The sequence below is a fragment of the Dendrobates tinctorius genome, unplaced genomic scaffold (genome assembly GCF_039654945.1).
Source record: "Dendrobates tinctorius isolate UK_male_01 unplaced genomic scaffold, ASM3965494v1 ptg000101l, whole genome shotgun sequence".
Lineage (NCBI taxonomy): Eukaryota > Metazoa > Chordata > Amphibia > Anura > Dendrobatidae > Dendrobates > Dendrobates tinctorius.
This window is the reverse complement of record NW_027361769.1, coordinates 316,807-336,069: the sequence shown is the minus strand read 5'-3', so window position 1 is coordinate 336,069 and position 19,263 is coordinate 316,807. Positions and strand designations below refer to the sequence as shown.

General features: G+C 44.4%; 1 protein-coding gene across 1 annotated transcript in view; it reads left to right on the top strand.

The window, feature by feature from the left end:
- The window catches only part of LOC141099689 (uncharacterized), a 133,918-nt gene that overhangs the window by 104,694 nt on the left and 9,961 nt on the right, over window positions 1-19,263 (top strand). Inside the window, 3 exon segments of the mRNA XM_073587650.1 lie at window positions 3,180-3,192; window positions 3,272-3,369; window positions 3,567-3,657. Coding sequence (XP_073443751.1) covers window positions 3,180-3,192; window positions 3,272-3,369; window positions 3,567-3,657 — 202 coding nt within the window.

Below are 19,263 nucleotides of genomic sequence, written 5' to 3'. Positions count from 1 at the left end.
GTGATAGTGCCGTACTGGCCGAGGAGAAGCTGGTTTCCCCTTCTAGGAGCCATGGCAGTAGAAGGCCCTGTCGAATTACCCCCGTGGAAGAACATCATCCACCAGGGCCCGATCCACCACCCAGACCCAGCAAGACTCCATCTATCGGCTTGGATCCTGAGAGGGACATCCTGAAGGCAAAAGGACTGTCGGATCAGGTCATCTCCACCCTTCAGGCCAGTAGGAAGCCGGTAACGTCGGCAATTTATCGGAAGATATGGAAAAAATTCTGTCTGGAGGGGGGCAGGTCCGAGCTCGTGGCAGGCACCCCTGATCTCCCTAACATACTAGGGTTCCTGCAGGCAGGTTTTAACAAAGGCCTCAGGCCCAGCACTCTAAAAGTCCAGGTTTCAGCTTTGAGCGCCTTCTTCGATTACCAGTTAGCTGCACATCCCTGGGTAATAAGGTTTATAAAAGCCACACAGCGCCTGCGCCCCACGATCAGGCAGCTCACCCCGCCATGGGACCTGGGCCTGGTACTTCGGTTCCTCTGCTCAGACACTTTCGCCCTTAGTGAGAAGATAACCATCCCTGCTCTCACTCGTAAAACGGCCTTCCTAGTAGCCATTACCACGGCCAAAAGAATAGGGGAGATCCAGGCCCTATCCACTAAGGACCCATACCTCCAGATAAGAGAGGACCGTATAATCCTAAGATTAGACCCGGCATTTACCCCGAAGGTAGCCTCTACAAAAAATCTGAACCAGGAGGTAGTGTTACCCTCTTTCTGCGATAACCCCCGAAATAAGAAGGAGCAGCGGCTCCACTCGCTAGACGTGAGGCGCGCAGTTATAGGCTACTTAGAGGCCACCAATAGTTGGCACGTCGACCCGAACCTGTTTGTCCTCTTTGGGGGTAAGAATAAGGGGAAGAAGGCCTCTAAGGCGTCCATCGCGCGTTGGATTACCTCAGTAATCTCGGATGCCTACCAAGCTGAAGGCGCCAGCCCGCCAGACTCCATAAAAGCCCACTCTACGAGGGCGGTATCGGCCTCATGGGCCGAGCAGGGGCGTCAGTTGATCAGATCTGTCGAGCGGCAACCTGGGCTAGTCTTAATACCTTCTGCAAACACTACAAGCTAGATGTGTTAGCTGGTCAACAAACCGCATTTGGGAGGAAAGTTCTCCAGGCGGTAATCCCACCCTGAGGAGGTGCTTTGGTACTCTCCATGGTGCTGTCAGGTGGACGTCCTGGAAAATAGGTATTAGACCTATCGGTAATGATGTTTCCAGGAGTCCATCCTGACAGCACGGGTAGTTCCCTCCCGGTTGTGTTATACTACAATGTATTATGTCATGTCATATGCTGTAATATGATCGTTTCATTAAACCGTTTCTAGTATCATCCACCTTGTGGTACTTGTCAAATCACTGAGGGAAAGGGGGTGGGACATGGGCTTTTAACCTCTCGTGTGCTTTCCTGTCCCTGTAAGGAGGAGGACGTCCTCCATGGTGCTGTCAGGATGGACTCCTGGAAACATCATTACCGGTAGGTCTAATACCTATTTTTTTGGAGAACTTGGCCATTTGATGCATAAAGAGTTCATCCATATCTTCAGCTTGAACAGGCGGCCTGTAGTAAATGCCTACAATGGTGTCCTTTCCATTGTTCTGTACTTGTATTCTTACCCAAACAGTTTCCACAGAACTCCCAGTCTCTGAAGCTTCAATCTCTGTGCAGATATACGCGTTTCTAACATACAATGTGACACCTCCTCCTCGTTTAACAAGTCTGTTTCTTGCAAATAAGTTGGATCCTTCTAGTCTTGTATTCCAATCATGTGTATTGTCCCACCAAGTGTCAGTGATTCCAATGACATCATATTTCTTTTCCTGTGTTAGTAGTTCCAATTCTCCTTGTTTGTTGCCCATGCTTTGTGCATTAGTATAGAAACATTTTAGCTTGTGATTGGTTTCTCTTTCTCCAATATTTTTATTATTTAGATTCTTTTGTCTTTGTTCTTCCTTTCCACTTCTAATAGCAGAGTTCTCAATAGCATTTGTCAGGTGTATGGCTTTTTCTGGTCTATCTAACATGACAGAAGATTCCAGTGCGGGGAAGACGGGAAACCTTCATATAGACGGCCGGTGGGGATGGAGGCAGTGACCGACTCTGGCCAAATCTGTCTCTAGAGCCGTAGTAGAAGATGGAGATGTCGTCCTCATCATGAAGGAGTTATTTCTCATGTCGCGTGTAATGAATATCTCCTGCAGTATCGCTAATGCCGATTCCAGTGTCGGTAATGAGACGAGAATTAGCGTTATGGAAGATGAGTCTATGAGGAACGTGTTCAGCTGCCGACTCCGAGGAGGAAACTGCTTGTTGTCTGTGGCCTAAATATATAGGTTTTATTAGTAGATGTCAGGGAAGAAAACTAAACCCTGTAAAATAATAAATCTCCTCATATGTTTCCCTTATTATCTCCAGTAATTGTATTATTACACAGGATTCTTATGATGTTACATCGGCTCATCTTCTTCTCATTCAGGTCTCTACAATATCGGATCCTCTCAGGGAAGATCTTCTACAGAAGAGAATTTTCCTGATTTACCCATCAGGGATGGATATGGACAGAGACAAGATGGCGGAGAGGATGTTACACCTCACCCTAGAGATCCTCTTCCGTCTCACTGGAGAGGTGAGAGATTCTGATGACGTCACATTACATCATTCTTATCTATGGGAATAACAGATGGACAGAACTGGAGAGGTGAGGACTCTGGAAATGTCTGTAGTGAGATTTATTAATGTGTCTCTCCATAACCAGGATTACACAGTGGTGAAGAAGACCTCTAGTGATCGCTGTCAGGACCCTGTGTCTGAGGGATGGGGAAGACTCCTGAGCCCAATCACGGGGCCTCAACCTCAGCCCCTGATCCATGAGGACATCAATGACCAGAAGATCCTAGAACTCACCTACAAGATGATTGAGCTGCTGACTGGAGAGGTGACACTGCTGGGAATGCTGGGACATTATACAGTAACACTATGAAGGGATCGGGGGATGACGGTATCATTGTATGTGTCAGGTTCCTCTAAGGTGTCAGGATGTCGCCGTCTATTTCTCCATGGAGGAGTGGGAGTATTTAGAAGGACACAGAGATTTGTACAAGAACGTCATAATGGAGGTTCCCCAGCCCCTCACATCTCCAGGTAATAGGACTAAATACACACGGCCTATAATTATCTGTATGTAGAGAATGAATTCAGTCCCTGTATGTGTTTCCTCCAGATCTATCCAGTAAGAGGACAACGCCAGAGAGATGTCCCCGTCCTCTTCTTCCACAGGACTGTAACCAAGAAGATCCCAGTGCTCCTCAGGATCATCAGGTAGCTGGAGAGAAGGTGTCAGGAGATCGCCCCTATGATGTGTAGACGGCTGTGAAGGTCTTGTGCTCAGTCTTGTTTTATCCACCAGTATTATGTGTTTTATACTTGTGTAATGAGAGCGGTGGAGATGGCAGGATTAGAGCTGATCATAGATGGGACTTCTCCATCTGTCGGTGACTTTACAATATTTGTTTCAGGGTGAAGATCTGACCCATATTAACACTACAGAGACATATGTGAGGGGTGATGAGTGGTGTAAAGAGGAGATTCCCACATATGACTACCCAGGTGAGTAGTAACCACTGAATGCAGAGAAGTCACAGATTCCTCTCAGTCACCGGCTGTGGCTGCTTTATCGGTGGTGTAGTCCGGCCGTATTACCATGATCACCATTTTGCCTCTAGACCACAACATTCTCCTCCACCCAAAACTGTTCAAATGACTTTGGGCATTGAAAGCCCTTTTCTATAGAACTTACAACCTGGAGGATCCACCTACCCCCTTACAGCCAATTACATTGTTTTTGATCCTAAGGAATTCAGATTACTGCACAATCTCTCCTGAAATGGGGAGCAATATTATTTTCTCTAATCTTCTGGTCAGGATCCATAGTAGCTCCAATGGTCCACCATAAATGAGGGCAACTCTGGTTTACTGTTGTGTAATCTGTATTTGTAGTTTTCAGTAATGAGATTCTCGTGCTCTGGGGCGGGGCTGTGGGCGGGGCTGTGGGTAGGGCTGTGGGCAGGGCTTTATGTGGTGCTCTGATTACATATTCATCTGTATTGGCTTATGACAGGTCGCTGACACCTCACTGACCTGCCCCCCATTTTTACATAATGCATATAATAGTGTTGATATTATTGTTGATACTATTGTGACTATTGTGAGGCTTAGAAAAAAATTACATCCAGCAAAATGTCACTGGTGATGGCGGTTCCTGCGCAGTAGCCTCTATATCAACTATATCAAATTTTTTGGTTAGTAAGTTATAAGGGTTAAAAGTTAAACAGCGATTTCTCATTTTTACAACAAAATTTACAAAACCATTTTTTTAGGGACCACTTCACATTTTAAGTGAGTTTGGGGGGTCAATATGACAGAAAATACCCAAAAGTGACCCCATTCTAAAGACTGCACCCCTCAAGGTGCTCAAAACCACATTCAAGAAGTTTATTAACCCTTCAGGTGCTTCACAGGAATGAATGGAATGTGGAAGGAAATAATAAACTTTCACACAAATTTTCATTTGCACCTAATTTTTTTTTACTTTTGCAAGGGTAACAGGAGAAAATGGATTATACATTTTGTTTTAGAATTTCTCCTGAGCATGCCGATACCCCATAAGTGGGGGAAATCTACTGTCTGGGTGCACGGCAGGGCTCGGAAGGGAAGGAGCGCCATTTGACTTTTTGAATGTAAAATATGCTGGAATAATTAGCTGTTGCCATGTCACGTTTGGAGAGCCCCTGATGTGCCTAAACAGTGGAGACCCCCAACAAGGGACCCCATTTTGGAAACTAGACCCCCTAGGGAACTTATCCAGATGTGTATTGAGCACCTTGAACCCACAGGTTCTTCACAGAAGTTTATATCGTAGAGCCGTGGCAATAAAAAAATAAGATTTTTCACAAATCTTTTGAGCTCCATATTTTGCATTTTCATAAGGGTAACAGGAGAAATTGCTCCATACAGTTTGTTGTGCAGTTTCTCCTGAGCTCGCCGGTACCCCTTGTGTGGGAGAATACTACTGTTTGGGTGCATGGCAGAACTCAGAAGGGAATGAGCACCATATTGGAGAGCAGATTTTGCTGGAATTGTTTGTGGGTGACATGTCACATTGTCAGAGCCCCTGAAAATCCCATCCCAGCTGGTGCGGCAGCAGTGCTCTGTGCTGGAGCGGTGGCAGCACTGTGTTCTGTGGCGGCGGCAGCGCTCTGTGCTGGGGCAGCGGCACTCTGTGCTGCGTGGGGTGGCTCCGCCGCCATTTTGTCAAAGGCGGAGGCCGCTGCAGCTCCATTGTTGCGATGCGGTGGCCTCCGGGAGAATGGCAGCTGGGGGCGGCGCATGCTCAGATTCAGATCTTGGCAACGAGATCTCGGGGCGAGTTCTGAATCTGAGCATGCGCCGTTCACAGCGGCCATTTTTCTGGAGACCACCGCATCGCAGCAATGGAACTGCGGGGATCTCTGGACTTTGACAAAATTCCGGTGGAGCCCTCCACGCAGCACAGAGTGCCGCCGCCACAGCATTTGTAAGTATATTCCTAATATAAGACACACCCCCATTTCCCCACAAAATTTTTTGGGAAAAAGTGCGTCTTATAGTCCGGAAAATATGGTACGTTTTTACGACTAAAATGTTGTTTTAACCCCAGATATTACATTGGAAATTAGGTAGATAGGTAAATGGTCACTACAACCATAGATGAATTCACAGAGGGGTGTCATTTCCAATTCCCAGAGGGGTGTCATTTCCAAAATGGGGTCACTTCAGGGGGGATTCTGCTGTTGTGGCACTTTGGAGAGCCGCTAAGTGCCAGAACAACAGAATCCTCTCTGAAGTGACCCCTTTCCAGAAATTACACCCCTCTGAGAATTCATGTATGGATATAGTGACCATTTTCATTTAGGTCATTATAGTGACCTAAATAACTCACCGCTTCCACTCTCTGACCACAACATTCTCTCCTTCACGCTCACAAATCCTCGCCCACCCCAGCTCACTCCTACCTACCACACAGCCAGAAATCTACAAGCCATTAACCCTCAGACACTTTCAGACTCCCTACACTCATCACTGTCCCCAATCTCTTCTTCCTGTCCTAATCTGGCTGTTCATCACTACAATGACACTCTTAGAAGCACCCTTGACCAGGTAGCGCCCCTCACCCTCAGAACCTCCAAGCACAGAGTAAAACAGCCTTGGCTCACATCGCAAACTAAACTTCTCCAGCGATGCTCTAGGAGTGCTCAACGCCTATGGAGAAAAACCCGCACACCAGAAGACTTCATCCACTTCAAATTTATGTTAAGAACCTATACCGCTGCCCTTCACCTTGCCAAACAGACCTACTTCACCACCCTGATCTCCTCACTAGCCAACAACCCCAAGAAACTTTTTGACACTTTTCACTCCCTCCTCAGGCCAAAAGCACAAGCCCCTATCACAGACATTTGTGCTGATGACCTGGCCTCCCACTTTACAGAAAAAATAGATAATATCCGTCAAGAAATCTGCTCCCAACCACCAAGTGCTGTGACTCCCATCCCTTCCTGCATCTCCCCTGGCTCACTTTCCACATTTGATCCCATCACAGAAGAAGAAGTCTCCAGACTCCTCTCTTCTTCTCATCCGACTACATGCACTACCGACCCCATGCCCTCACATCTCCTCCAGTCTCTCTCTCCAGTCGTCACAACCCACCTAACTACAATCTTTAATCTCTCCCTCTCCTCGGGCATTTTCCCATCCTCCTTCAAACACGCCATCGTTACTCCAATACTAAAGAAACCTGCTCTCGACCCATCCTGCACATACAACTACAGACCAGTCTCCAATCTCCCCTTCATCTCTAAACTTTTGGAGCGCCTTGTCTACTCCCGCCTTACCCGTTACCTCTCCACTCACTCCCTTCTAGACCCTTCACAGTCCGGCTTCCGCCCCCTTCATTCGACTGAAACTGCACTCATCAAAGTGACCAATGACCTTCTGACAGCAAAATGTAATGGTGACCACTCTCTGCTCAATCTTCTTGACCTATCTGCAGCTTTCGATACTGTTGACCACCGTCTCCTACTCCATAGGCTCCAGTCACTAGGCATTAAGGACACTGCTCTCTCCTGGTTCTCTTCCTATCTCTCTGACCGCTCCTTCAGTGTTTTGTTCTCTGGCTCCACTTCATCTCCTCTTCCTCTCACTGTTGGGGTACCTCAGGGCTCAGTCCTTGGCCCTTCTCTTCTCTCTCTACACAGCCCCAATTGGACAGACCATCAGCAGATTTGGCTTTCAGTACCATCTTTATGCTGATGACACACAACTATACACGTCATTCCCCGACCTTACCCCCGCTGTACTACAGAACGCCAGTGACTGTCTGTCCGCAGTCTCCAACATCATGTCCACTCTCTATCTGAAACTCAACCTCTCCAAAACTGAACTTCTTCTGCTCCCGCCGTCTACTAACCTCCCTAAATCTGGGAGGGGGGGGGGAGGGGGAGGGGAGTTCATTCTAGTTGGGAAGTTGAGATAGGGGCTGGAGGTGGGAAGGTGGGGGGGAAGACCGAGATTCTAGTTATAACGTGTCTAATGTTTGGCATTGCAACATATCATGGGGGATAAGATTAAGATTCTAAGCTGGAATGTTAGGGGTCTCGCTAACGCTTCAAAACGGGGTGCAATTTTACAATATATGCTGAAACTGAGGCCCTCAGTGATTTGCCTCTAAGAGACGCACCTGGTAAATGATAAAGTAGCTATGTTACAAAAAAGATGGGTGAGGAAGGCGTATCATTCGACGTACTCGGCCTATGCAAGGGGAGTGTCGGTGTTAATCCACAATTCTACTCCATATGAAGAAGTGGAGGCTATAATAGATAGGGACGGGCAATACGTGTTTATTGTATGTAAAATTTTGAATAGATTATTATGTATTGTGTCCTTGTATATCCCTCCACCATTCTCTAGAAAAAAGATACAGGAAATTCTGGACTTATCTGGGAAATGGATGGGAGTCCCGCTGCTCGTAGTAGGTGATGTGAATAATATTGCAAATGATCATTGGGATAAAGGTAAACACACGGGGGGTGGGAAGGGGGGAACGTGACACCTTTTGGACATTACATGAGGGAAATTGGTTGGTTAGACTTGTGGAGAGTTCGGAATATGGAGAAATATATTTATTCGTGTTACTCGGCGACATATGGATCATTGTCTCGCATCGATGTGGCTTTGGGAAATGAGGGAATGAATGATTTGGTACAGGAAGTGGAATATCTGCCCAGGGTCCTATCGGATCATTGCCCACTGTTGGTGTCTCTACAATTGGGAGGACGAGGAAGGTTGACAGGAATGGGATGGAAGATTCACCCCTTTTGGTTACGGTTGCTGGATATGGAAAAGGTAGGAGAGGAATTGGGAGAATTTTTTAGGATAAATGAAGGTAGTGCCGAGTGCCATATAGTCTGGGATACTATGAAGGCCTTTTTGAGAGGGATTTTATTCAGAGAAGTATCTAGATATAAGACCAAGTCTCAAAATCAAGATAAAGCAGTGATGGAGGAACTAAGGGCAGCGGAGGAGGCATTGAGTGCGCAGAGTAATGCAGATACGCAGACCCGTATGAAAGTGGCCCAATCGGAAGTTAATAAACTTCATATCCGTAAGGCAGAGAGACGGCAGGCATTTCAGAATGAGGCATTCTACGCGGAGGGTGAAAAAGTGGGGCACCTGCTCTCGGTGGTGGCGTCGGCACAGCGGGAATCCTCCCATGTATATGCAATTAAAAATAAGAAAGGTATCGTGGTTTCACAGGGGGATCAAATCTTGGAAGTATTTAAACAGTTTTACAGTGAGTTATATTCCTCACAGGTACATAAAGGTCAAGAGGAGATGGATAGTTATTTGGGGGCGATTGAGTTTCCTAGATTGGGGGATGAAGATAGAGAGTGGATGGATAGGCCGCTTACGGAGGAGGAGCTGAGGGTGGCATTGGCGGACATGGCGGGTAATAAGGCCCCAGGGGCAGATGGTATTCCGACGGAGGTCTATAAAATACTTAATGAAGAAGTAATAAATAATTTGGTGACGGTATTTGATGAATCGTTGGGGAGGGGACTGTTGCCTACTTCTATGAGAGAGGCCATAGTTGTGGTCATTCCCAAAGCCGATAGAGACCCTTTGGATCCGGAGTCCTACAGACCGATCTCACTCCTTACGGCAGATATAAAGATTTTGGCAAAGGCCTTGGCCAACAGGTTGACCCGTGTGGTGGCTAAAATAATTCACCCAGATCAATCGGGTTTTATGCCCAATAAATCTACAGCAATCAATCTAAGAAGATTATATTTAAATATGCAAATTCCGGCCGATAATGCGGGAAAAAGAGTGGTGGTGTCTTTGGATGCACATAAGGCTTTTGATTGCGTAGAATGGAAGTACTTGTGGTCGGTCTTGTTGGGCTTTGGATTCGGGCCTAGGTTTATGTCTTGGGTGGGGTTGCTTTACTCCTCTCCAACGGCAAAAATCAGAGTAAACAATAAATTATCTGACAGTTTCTCACTACATAGGGGTACGAGACAGGGATGCCCATTATCTCCGTTGCTGTTCGCCCTCGCCGTGGAGCCTCTGGCCATTAAAATAAGGAATACACAAGAGATAAAGGGATTTGTTTATGGTGGGAAGGAGGAGAAGGTGTCTTTGTACGCTGACGATATTCTGTTATACCTGGGGGACTCTGGGGAGAATTTGGATAATGTGATGACATTAATTGAGGAATTTGGGGAATTTTCCGGACTCAAAATTAACTGGGATAAATCGTGCATTATGCCCATTGATACGGTGGATGGAGATATTGGGGAGATTGAAATATCACCGAAATTGAGAGTAATTTCGAGATTTAAATATCTGGGGATACAGATCGCCCTTCCTTTGAGTAGTTTTGAAGAACTCAATTTAAGCCCTCTGTAACAAAAAATTCGCTCTAAGGTCTCGGCGTGGAACAAATTACATCTCTCGGTGATTGGAAGGGTGAATCTTCTTAAAATGATTGTGATGCCGCAGCTGCTATATGTATTGCATAATTCTCCAATTTGGATCCCACAGAGTAGGTTCGGTAAAATTAAATCGTTGTTGGGCGACCTAATATGTGGGGGAAAAAGCCCACGGTTTAAACAAGAAACGTTGCAGAGGCCAAAAGAGGACGGGGGGTTGGCGCTTCCTAATCCCTGGGTGTATTTTCTAGCGGCACAATGTCAGCATATGGGAGGATGGGGGGAGGAGACGGGACAGGATCAATCGCCCAGTAGTTTGAGAAAGCTGTTTGGGAAATGGCCTCTGGGAGAGAGCTTGGAAGGGGGGCGGTTTCTTAAATTTGGCTCTAGGTTTCCTACGGTTTTCCTTATTCATAAGGTATGGGAGAAAGTTAAACAAATTAGGGGGGTCACGGGCCTTACTAAATACTCTCCAGTATGGGATAACATTAATTTGCAAGAGTTCCAACGAATGGAGGGATTTGGGCTTTGGAGAAAGGCAGGAATCAGAAGGATGAGTCAGCTTGTGGATCAGGGGAGACTAAAATCATTCATAGAGCTACAATCGGAGTTCCAACTTCCACATTTTAATTTGTATCAGTATAAAAGAATTCAGCATGCATATCGGTCACAGTGCCAGGTGAGGCCTGTTGAGATCCAGACTGATGTCGCGCTGGCCTCCATTTTGGGGAACAGCGAGACGAAGGGGGCAATCTCGGAGGTGTACAGAGATTTACTTTTTACTTTTCTAGCTAGTCATCCCATCAAGGCTAGAGCGAAGTGGGAAGCTGAACTGGGAGATATAGGGGATGATAGATGGGAATCTATTTTAGAATATGTGCCTAAGATATCTATGAGCGAACCTGGAAGGATGTCTCAACTGTATGTAATTCATAGAGCTTATAGAACTCCTGATAGATTGTTCAAGATGGGTTTGAGGTCTGATTCCGATTGTCCACGATGTTCGCAGGAACGGTCAGATATGATGCACATGCTGTGGTGTTGCCCCAGATTGTCTACATACTGGACAGTTGTACTGAATCGGATCAAATGGATATATAGATGTGAAATCCCCAGGGACCCTTTGATTTGTATTCTAGGTTTTGTTGAAGAATTGGAAGTGACGGCTATGGTCAAATTGGCGATTGCCAGACTGTTGTTCATAGCAAGGAAATTGATTGCCCGGTTTTGGATCAGGGAAGAGCCCCCGACTAGACGGGAATTTCTTGTGCAGGCGGAGCATATAATTTCATTGGAAAAAAGTATCTATACTAAGAGAAATAAACTTGAGGTGTTTCACAAGATATGGCAGCCATGGGTAGATTGGAGTTAGAGGGGTGGGAGGGTGGCATTGGCTATGGAAGATACGCACATTGCATAACTATATATATGGATGATGGAAAGTGTACTGGACGAGGATCGGGGAAGACACCGAAGGGATCTCGGAGGGGGGGGTTGGGGGGGGAAAGGGAGGGGGAAGTTTTGTTAATATAAACATGATTGTATGTTAAAAAAAATTGCTTGATGTCATGCATATGATGTAATTGGTAATATTAATAAAAATTTATCTGATTAAAAAAAAACCTCCCTAAATCTGACATTTCCCTCTCCGTCAGTGGCACCACAATAACACCCCGGCAGCAGGCGCGCTGTTATGTTTGACACCAATCTCTCCTTCACATTCCATATACAATCTCTTGCCCGCTCTTGCCGCTTACACTTAAAGAACATCTCTAGAATCCGCCCTTTTCTCACCATGGGAACGACAAAAACCCTCACTGTTGCATTGATCCACTCCCGCCTGGATTACTGCAATGCTCTATTAATTGGCCTCCCCGTCACTCGACTATACCCTCTCCAGTCCATACTTAATGCAGCAGCCAGGGTCATCCATCTGGCTAATCGGTACTCGGACGTGTCCTCTCTTCGCCAGTCCTTACATTGGCTGCCCATTCATTATAGGATCCAATTCAAAGTGCTTGTTCTCACCCACAAAGCTCTCCACGGGGCGGCACCCCCCTACATCTCCTCCCTCATTTCTGTCTATCGGCCCAGCCGATCGCTGCGCTCTGCAAGCGACTTTCGACTAATCTCTGCACTAATCCGTACCTCCCACTCCCGACTCCAAGACTTCTCCCGTGCTGCTCCTATCCTCTGGAATACTCTACCCCAAGAAATTAGGACTAACCACAATTTGCACAGTTTTAGGCGCTCCCTCAAAACACATTTGTTCAGAGCGGCTTATCACATTCACTAATCAAAGTCATTCTCTGTGTAAGTGTGCGTGTGTAGCCCATTCACTATCTCCATCCATCTTTCACTCCTTCAAGATGGCTGGACCTTCATTATAAATACACCATTGTAAATACACCCCTGTACTCTGTGTCTCCCCCACCTCATTGTAGAGTGTAAGCTCTCACCAGCAGGGGCGACTTATTTCGTCTTATTTTGCTTTAATTATTGTATTGTTAATGTTGTTACTTATGACTTGTGTTTTGAAACTGTTAAACTGTAAAGCGCTGCAGAATATGTTGGCGCTATATAAATAAAGATTATTATTATTATTTTCACTACATGGATGATTTCCAGAAACACGTAGTAGAAGTTTCAGAGCAAAAATTGCAAAAATGTCATTGTAGTGCCCAATATATTGTGCCCAACTTGTGTCTCTGGAGACCTCCCCCCACCTACCCCCGGAAATTGTTAAGTCAGCTCTACTCAAATGTGTCTGTTACCAAATAATCCAAATGCTTGAATGTCAAAACAGTTCAAAAACGTGGTTCTGTGTGGAAGATTTTAACCCCTTTCTGCCATCTGATGTACTATCCCATCCATGGGACCCGGGCCCCTCTGCCCATGGACGGGTTACTACGTGGTGAGTGCAGCTGATCGCGGCCGGGTGTCAGCTGATTATCACAGCTGACACCCGGCACTACGTGTCAGGGGCGGTCACGGACCACCCCCGACATGTTAACCCCTGGCACACTGCAATCAAACACGATCGCAGTGGACCAGGAGTTTAGGGAAGCATCGGCAGGGAGGGGGCTCCCTCCGTGCTTCCCTGAGACCCCCGCAGCAGCGCAATGTGCAGTGCTGCTGCGGGGGCCTCCTTCCCTGCACGTCCCCGGATCCAAAATGGCGGCGGGGACCTTCGGGGGCCTGCAGGGAGCTGACTTCCTCAGAGCCTGCAAAGCGCCAGCATGAGGAAGCCTGCAGCACTGACTGTGACAGATCGCTGATCTGTCACAACGATCTGTGATGTGACAGTTATGTCCCCCCTGGGACAATGTAATAAAGTAAAAAAAAAAAAAAAAGTGTAAAAATAATTTGTAAAAAAATCACTAAATAAATTAAAAAAAATATATATATTCCCTAATAAATTCATTTTTTGGAAATAAAAAAAAACCCAAAACAATAAAAGTACACATATTTAATATCTCCGCGTCCGTAACGACCAGTCCTATAAAACTGTCGCCCTAGTTAACCCCTTTAGTGAACTCCTTATAAAAAACAAACAAGGCAAAAAACAATGCTTTATTATCATACCGCCGAACAAAAAGTGCAATAACGCGCAATCAAAAAGACAGATATAAATATCCATGGTACCGATGAAAATGTCATCTTGTCCCGCAAAAAACGAGCCACCACATAGTATCATCAGCGAAAAAATAAAAAAAAGTTATAGCTCGCAGAAAAAAGCGATGCAAGAATAATTATTTTTTATATAAAATTGTTTTTATTGCATAAAACCGACAAAACATAAAAAAAGACATAAATGAGGTATCGCTGTAATCGTACAGACCCGAAGAATAAACCTGCCTTATCAATTTCACCGCATGCGGAACGTTGTAAACGCCCCCCCCCCCCCCAAAAGAAATTCTTGAGATGCTGGTTTTTGTTCATTTTGCATCCCAAAAATCGGAATAAAAAGCGATCAAAAAATGTCACGTGCCCGAAAATGGTACCAATAAAACCGTCAACTCGTACCGCAAAAAATAAGACCTCACATGACTGGGTGGGTCAAAATATGGAAAAGTTATAGCTCTCAATATGTGGTGATACAAAAACTATTTTTACAATAAAAAGCGTCTTTTAGCGTGCGACAGCCGCCAAACATAAAAACTGCCATAAATAGTAAATCAAACCCCCCGCTATCACCCCCTTAGTTAGGGAAAAATAATAAAATTAAAAGAAAATGTATTTATTTCCATTTTCCCATTAGGGTTAGGGTCTGGGCTGAGATTAGGGTTAGGGGTGTGTTGGGGTTAGGGTTGGAGTTAAAATTGGGGGTTTCCACTGTTTGGGCACATCAGGGGCTCTCCAAACGCAACCTGGCATCTGATCTCAATTCCAGCCAATTCTGCGCTGAAAGAGTCAACGGTGCTCCTTCCCTTCCAAGCTCTGCCATGCGCCCCAACAGTGTTTTACCCCCACATATGGGATATCAGCCTACTCAGGACAAATTGCAAAACAACTTTTGGGGTCCAATTTATCCTGTTACCCTTAGGAAGATAGAAAATTGGGGGCAAAAACATAATTTTTGTGGAAAAAAATGATTTTTTTATTTTCACGCCTGGGTGTTATAAACTTCTGTGAATCTCTTGGGGGTTCAAAGTGCTCACCACACATCTAAATAAGTTCCGTGGGGGGTCTAGTTTCCAAAATGGGGTCACTTGTGGGGAGTTTCAATAGTTTAGGTACATCAGGGGCTCTCCAAACGCACATGACACCAGCAGACCATTCCATCAAAGTCTGCATTCCAAAACGTCACTACTTCCCTTCCGAGCCCCGACGTGTGCCCACATATTGGGTATCAGCGTACTCAAGAAAAATTGGATAACAACTTTTGGGGTCCAATTTCTCCTGTTACCCTTGGGAAAATAAAAAAATTGGGGACTAAAAGATCATGTTTGTGGAAAAAATATGATTTTTTTATTTTCACGCCCGGGCGTTATAATCTTCTGTGAAGCCCTTGGGCTTTCAAAGTGCTCACCACACATCTAGATAAGTTCCTTGGGGGGTCTAGTTTCCAAATTGGTGTTATTTGTGGGGAAAATTGGTGTCATTTGTGGGGGGTTTCCACTGTTTTGGCACATCAGGGGCTTTCCAAATGCGACATGGTGTCCGATCTCAATTCCAGCCAAAAAAGCCAAATGGCGCTGCTTCCCTTCTGAGCTCTGCCATGCGCCCAAATAGTTGTTTACTCCCACATATGGGGTATCAGCGTACTCAGGAGAAATTGCACAATAACTTTTAGGGTCCTCTTACCCTTGGGAAAATAAAAATTGGGGGTGAAAAGATCATTTTTGTGGAAAAAAATATGATTTTTTTAATTGTACGGCTGTACATTATAAACTTCTGTGAAGCCCTTGTGGGTTCAAAGTTCTCACCACATATCTAGATAAGTTCCTTGGGGGGTCTAGTTTCCAAAATGGGGTCACTTGTGGGGGGTTTCCACTGTTTAGGTTCATCAGGGGCTCTCCAAACGTGAAATGGTGTCCGATCTGAATTCCAGGCAATTTTACATTGAAAAAGTCAAACGGCGCTCCTTCCCTTCTGAGCTCTGCCATGTGCCCGAACAGTGGTTCCCCCCCACATATCAGGTATCAGTGTACTCAGGATAAATTGCACAATAACTTTTGCAGTCCAATTTATCCTGTTACCCTTGGTAAAATAAAAAAAAATTGAACCTGACGTAATTTTTTTATGAAAAAAAGTTAAATGTTCTTTTTTTTAAACATTAAAAAAATTCATGTGAAGCACCTGAAGGGTTAATAAACTTCATGAATGTGGTTTTGAACACCTTGAGGGGTGCAGTTTTTAGAATGGTGTCACTTTTGGGCATTTTCTATCATGTAGACCCCTCAAAGTGACTTCAAATGTGATGTGGTCCGTAAAAATAAAATGGTGTTGTAAAAATGAGAAATGGCTGGTCAACTTTTAACCCTTATAACTTCCTAACAAAAAAAAATTTTGGTTCCAAAATTGTGCTGATGTAAAGTAAATATGTGGGAAATGTTACTTATTAAGTATTTTGTGTGTCGTATCTCTGTGATTTAAAGGCATAAAAATTCAAATTTGGAAAACTGCGAAATTTTCAAAATTTTTGCCAAATTTCCATTGTTTCACAAATAAACACAAGTTATTTGAATAAAATTTTACCACTAACATGAAGTACAATATGTCATGAGAAAACATTGTCAGAATCACCGGGATCCATGGAAGCGTTTCAGAGTTATTAACTCATAAAGGGACAGTGGTCAGAATTGTAAAAATTGGCCCGGTCATGAACGTGGAAACCACCCTTGGGGGTTAAAGCAGACATGGAGGCATAAGGCTGGCAATGATGGGCATTGTGGGTAATAATAGCGGGTATCATGCCTCATTCCTCTCTTGGAACATACACGACATCTTCTCTGGGGGTTCTTTCTTGTTTCAGTCCCTGGGATGAGTACAATAAAATGTCGCTCAGTGAGTCTTCTGACATCTTCACATTCTAAAGGGTTGGCGGGGACAAAATTATCAAAAACAAGATTTTCAGTGACCTTTTCCTGATAATCAAGGAAAGTATCTGCATTTCCTGCTTTTTTGTATAACTCAAAAGAATTATATGTGGCCACCTGAAAAAAAATACATGACTAACTTTTTATGCCAGATATATGATTTTCTTGATACCTGGTATGGCTGTAGAACCTGATCTGCAAGGTCCACACCCCATATATTTGTTGTAGTCAATGACAGACACAGGTTTTGGAGTAGTGGATCCCTGTTGGTCTGCAGTGGCCCTTGTGGCATCTGTGTGGATCGAGCTCAGGATAAAAATATCTTTTTTTTATCCTTATACTTAAGCGCAAGCAGCTCTCCATTGTGTAAAGCCCCTGACTGCCCCTTTCGGAAATTTTCTTTGACCAATGATTGTGGAAACCCCTGACGGTTTTTGCGAATGGTCCCACAAGTCTCTGTTTTGTTCAACCAGACTTTTAAATAGGGGTATGCTGGTGTAGTAGTTGTCAACATACAGATTGTAGCCTTTTTGTAAAAATGGAGTTATCAGCTCCCAAACGATTTTTCCAGATGTCCCCAGATAAGTAGGGCCTCCTGGTGGGTTTAGTTCGCTGTCTTTCCCCTCATAAATGTGAAAAGCTGATGTGTATCCGGTTGAACTCTCGCACATTTTATAGAGCTTTATTCCGAACCTTGCCCTCTTAGAAGGAATAAATGGCTTGAGGTGCAGTCTTCCTTTGAATTTTACAAGGGACTCATCAATGGAAATGTTTTCTGTTGGGGTGTAGAGCTTTAAGAACTTTTATGTCAAGTCTTCGATGATAGGTCTGATTTTGAATAGTCTGTCATGTTCTGGGGCATTTCTGGGCAGGCATTGACTATTGTCGTTAAAATGCCAAAATCTCATGAGCATTTCATAACGGGTCCTAGGAAGAACAGCAGAAAACATAGGGGTGGCTTGAACAGGGCGGTTGGACCAATAGGACTGAATGCTCGTTTATTTAACAAGCCCCATAGCGAATATAAGTCCTAAAAATGTTTTCATTTCTAGGACATTAGTTGGTTCCATAAATGTGACCTAGCATAATAGGATTGTGGATTCTGGCTGATGAATTGGGACGCTTATAAATTTGTAGGACAATATGCTCTAGCAAGCTGTCTGTCAGAAACAAATTAAAAAAATAATTGGTAGATAAAAATAATATTAGGCGCATGCAACTCGGATACCGGCTCCAATAGCAGCAAAATGTAGACAGTGCCACTAAAAAAGTCCCAGGGTAAAAATCAAAAATACATAAAATTCATTTGCGCTTACGTGGAAAGCCGAGGGTATACTCAGTACATGTGCCTCTTATTCATATAAATTGATAGTAAGGTTTGGATAAATTAAAGTGATTAGTGACTACTAAAAATAATTTTTTATAAAAAATGGTGTTTTTGGTCCTAATTAGAAGTATTAAAGATAAAAAAGGCAACAGTCCAAGGAATCCTAAGCAGCTGAAAGATATCTGTCTTAATTGGTGACAGGACTGGTGGTTTTGGGAGCTAAATGTTCACATCAAAATGCAAATTAATGAATGCAAGCATAGAGTCATACCTGAGATCATGAATAGTAGCGGTTGGAAAGAGTGAGAAATGTAGGTAACTTGGTCCTTTTTTCAACGGTGATGATAGCGCTGAAAGTTCCCGTCCACAGACAGATGTCTGAGTCTCCAATCACATGTATTTACTTCTGATGCCGTAAATCCTGAGATCAAGGCTGTCTTCCAGCGAAGAGTGCACGTGGACGTGCTGTCAGGAGCAAAGTCTGAAGAGCAACGATGGATAATCTGACACAATGGGTTCTGTCACGGCCAATGACAGATAGCCCACCCGCCGCGTAATCGTCGTTGCAAGACGGTAATTTAGGCACGTGAATGGTTAGCAGGCACTGGTTGGACCTGACAAATTTCTGACGCGTTTCAGAATCAGCGGATTCCTTCATCAGAGAAGGTCCGTTAGAGTTCTATCAGTGCTTATATATCCACGGCTCTCCTATGACTAAGTTCAGACATTAAAAGCGAACAGCTCAATTTCACTGTTTAGGCCATTCGGGATCAAGGTGTTCATCTCAAAAATAATTTTACTCTCCTCCCTGGACATTTGCTGAATAAAGTTCCCTTTCCTCCAGCTCCTTTTAACTATTCATATACCAGTGGTTATAATGCCCTTAATAGAACCCCCATGGTGGGTAAGGAAATGCTGAGAGAGTGGGTGGCCAGTAAATCTGTTAGTAATATTGCGCAAATGCTCAGCTATTCGAATATGCATCGGGCGTATAGTACGGCCAATGTATATCTTGCCACAAGGGCAAGTAATACCATATATAACACCAGTTGTGTTGCATGTGATAAACTCCTTTATGTGTAGCTCTGCAAATTTATTGGCAATTGACTTTTGTTTCTTATTGGCCAGTTTTTTGCAAGGTCCACATTTTTTACAGGGAAAAAAACCGGCTGGTAGTGTAACCTCATTATTACTGCCCGTTTCGAAAGGTTTAGAAATAGAGGGGGCTATCATATTGCCCAGGTTTTGCGCTTTGCGAAAAATAAATTTAGGATATGGTGGTAAAGATTCTCCTATAATCCTATCATTTCTCAAA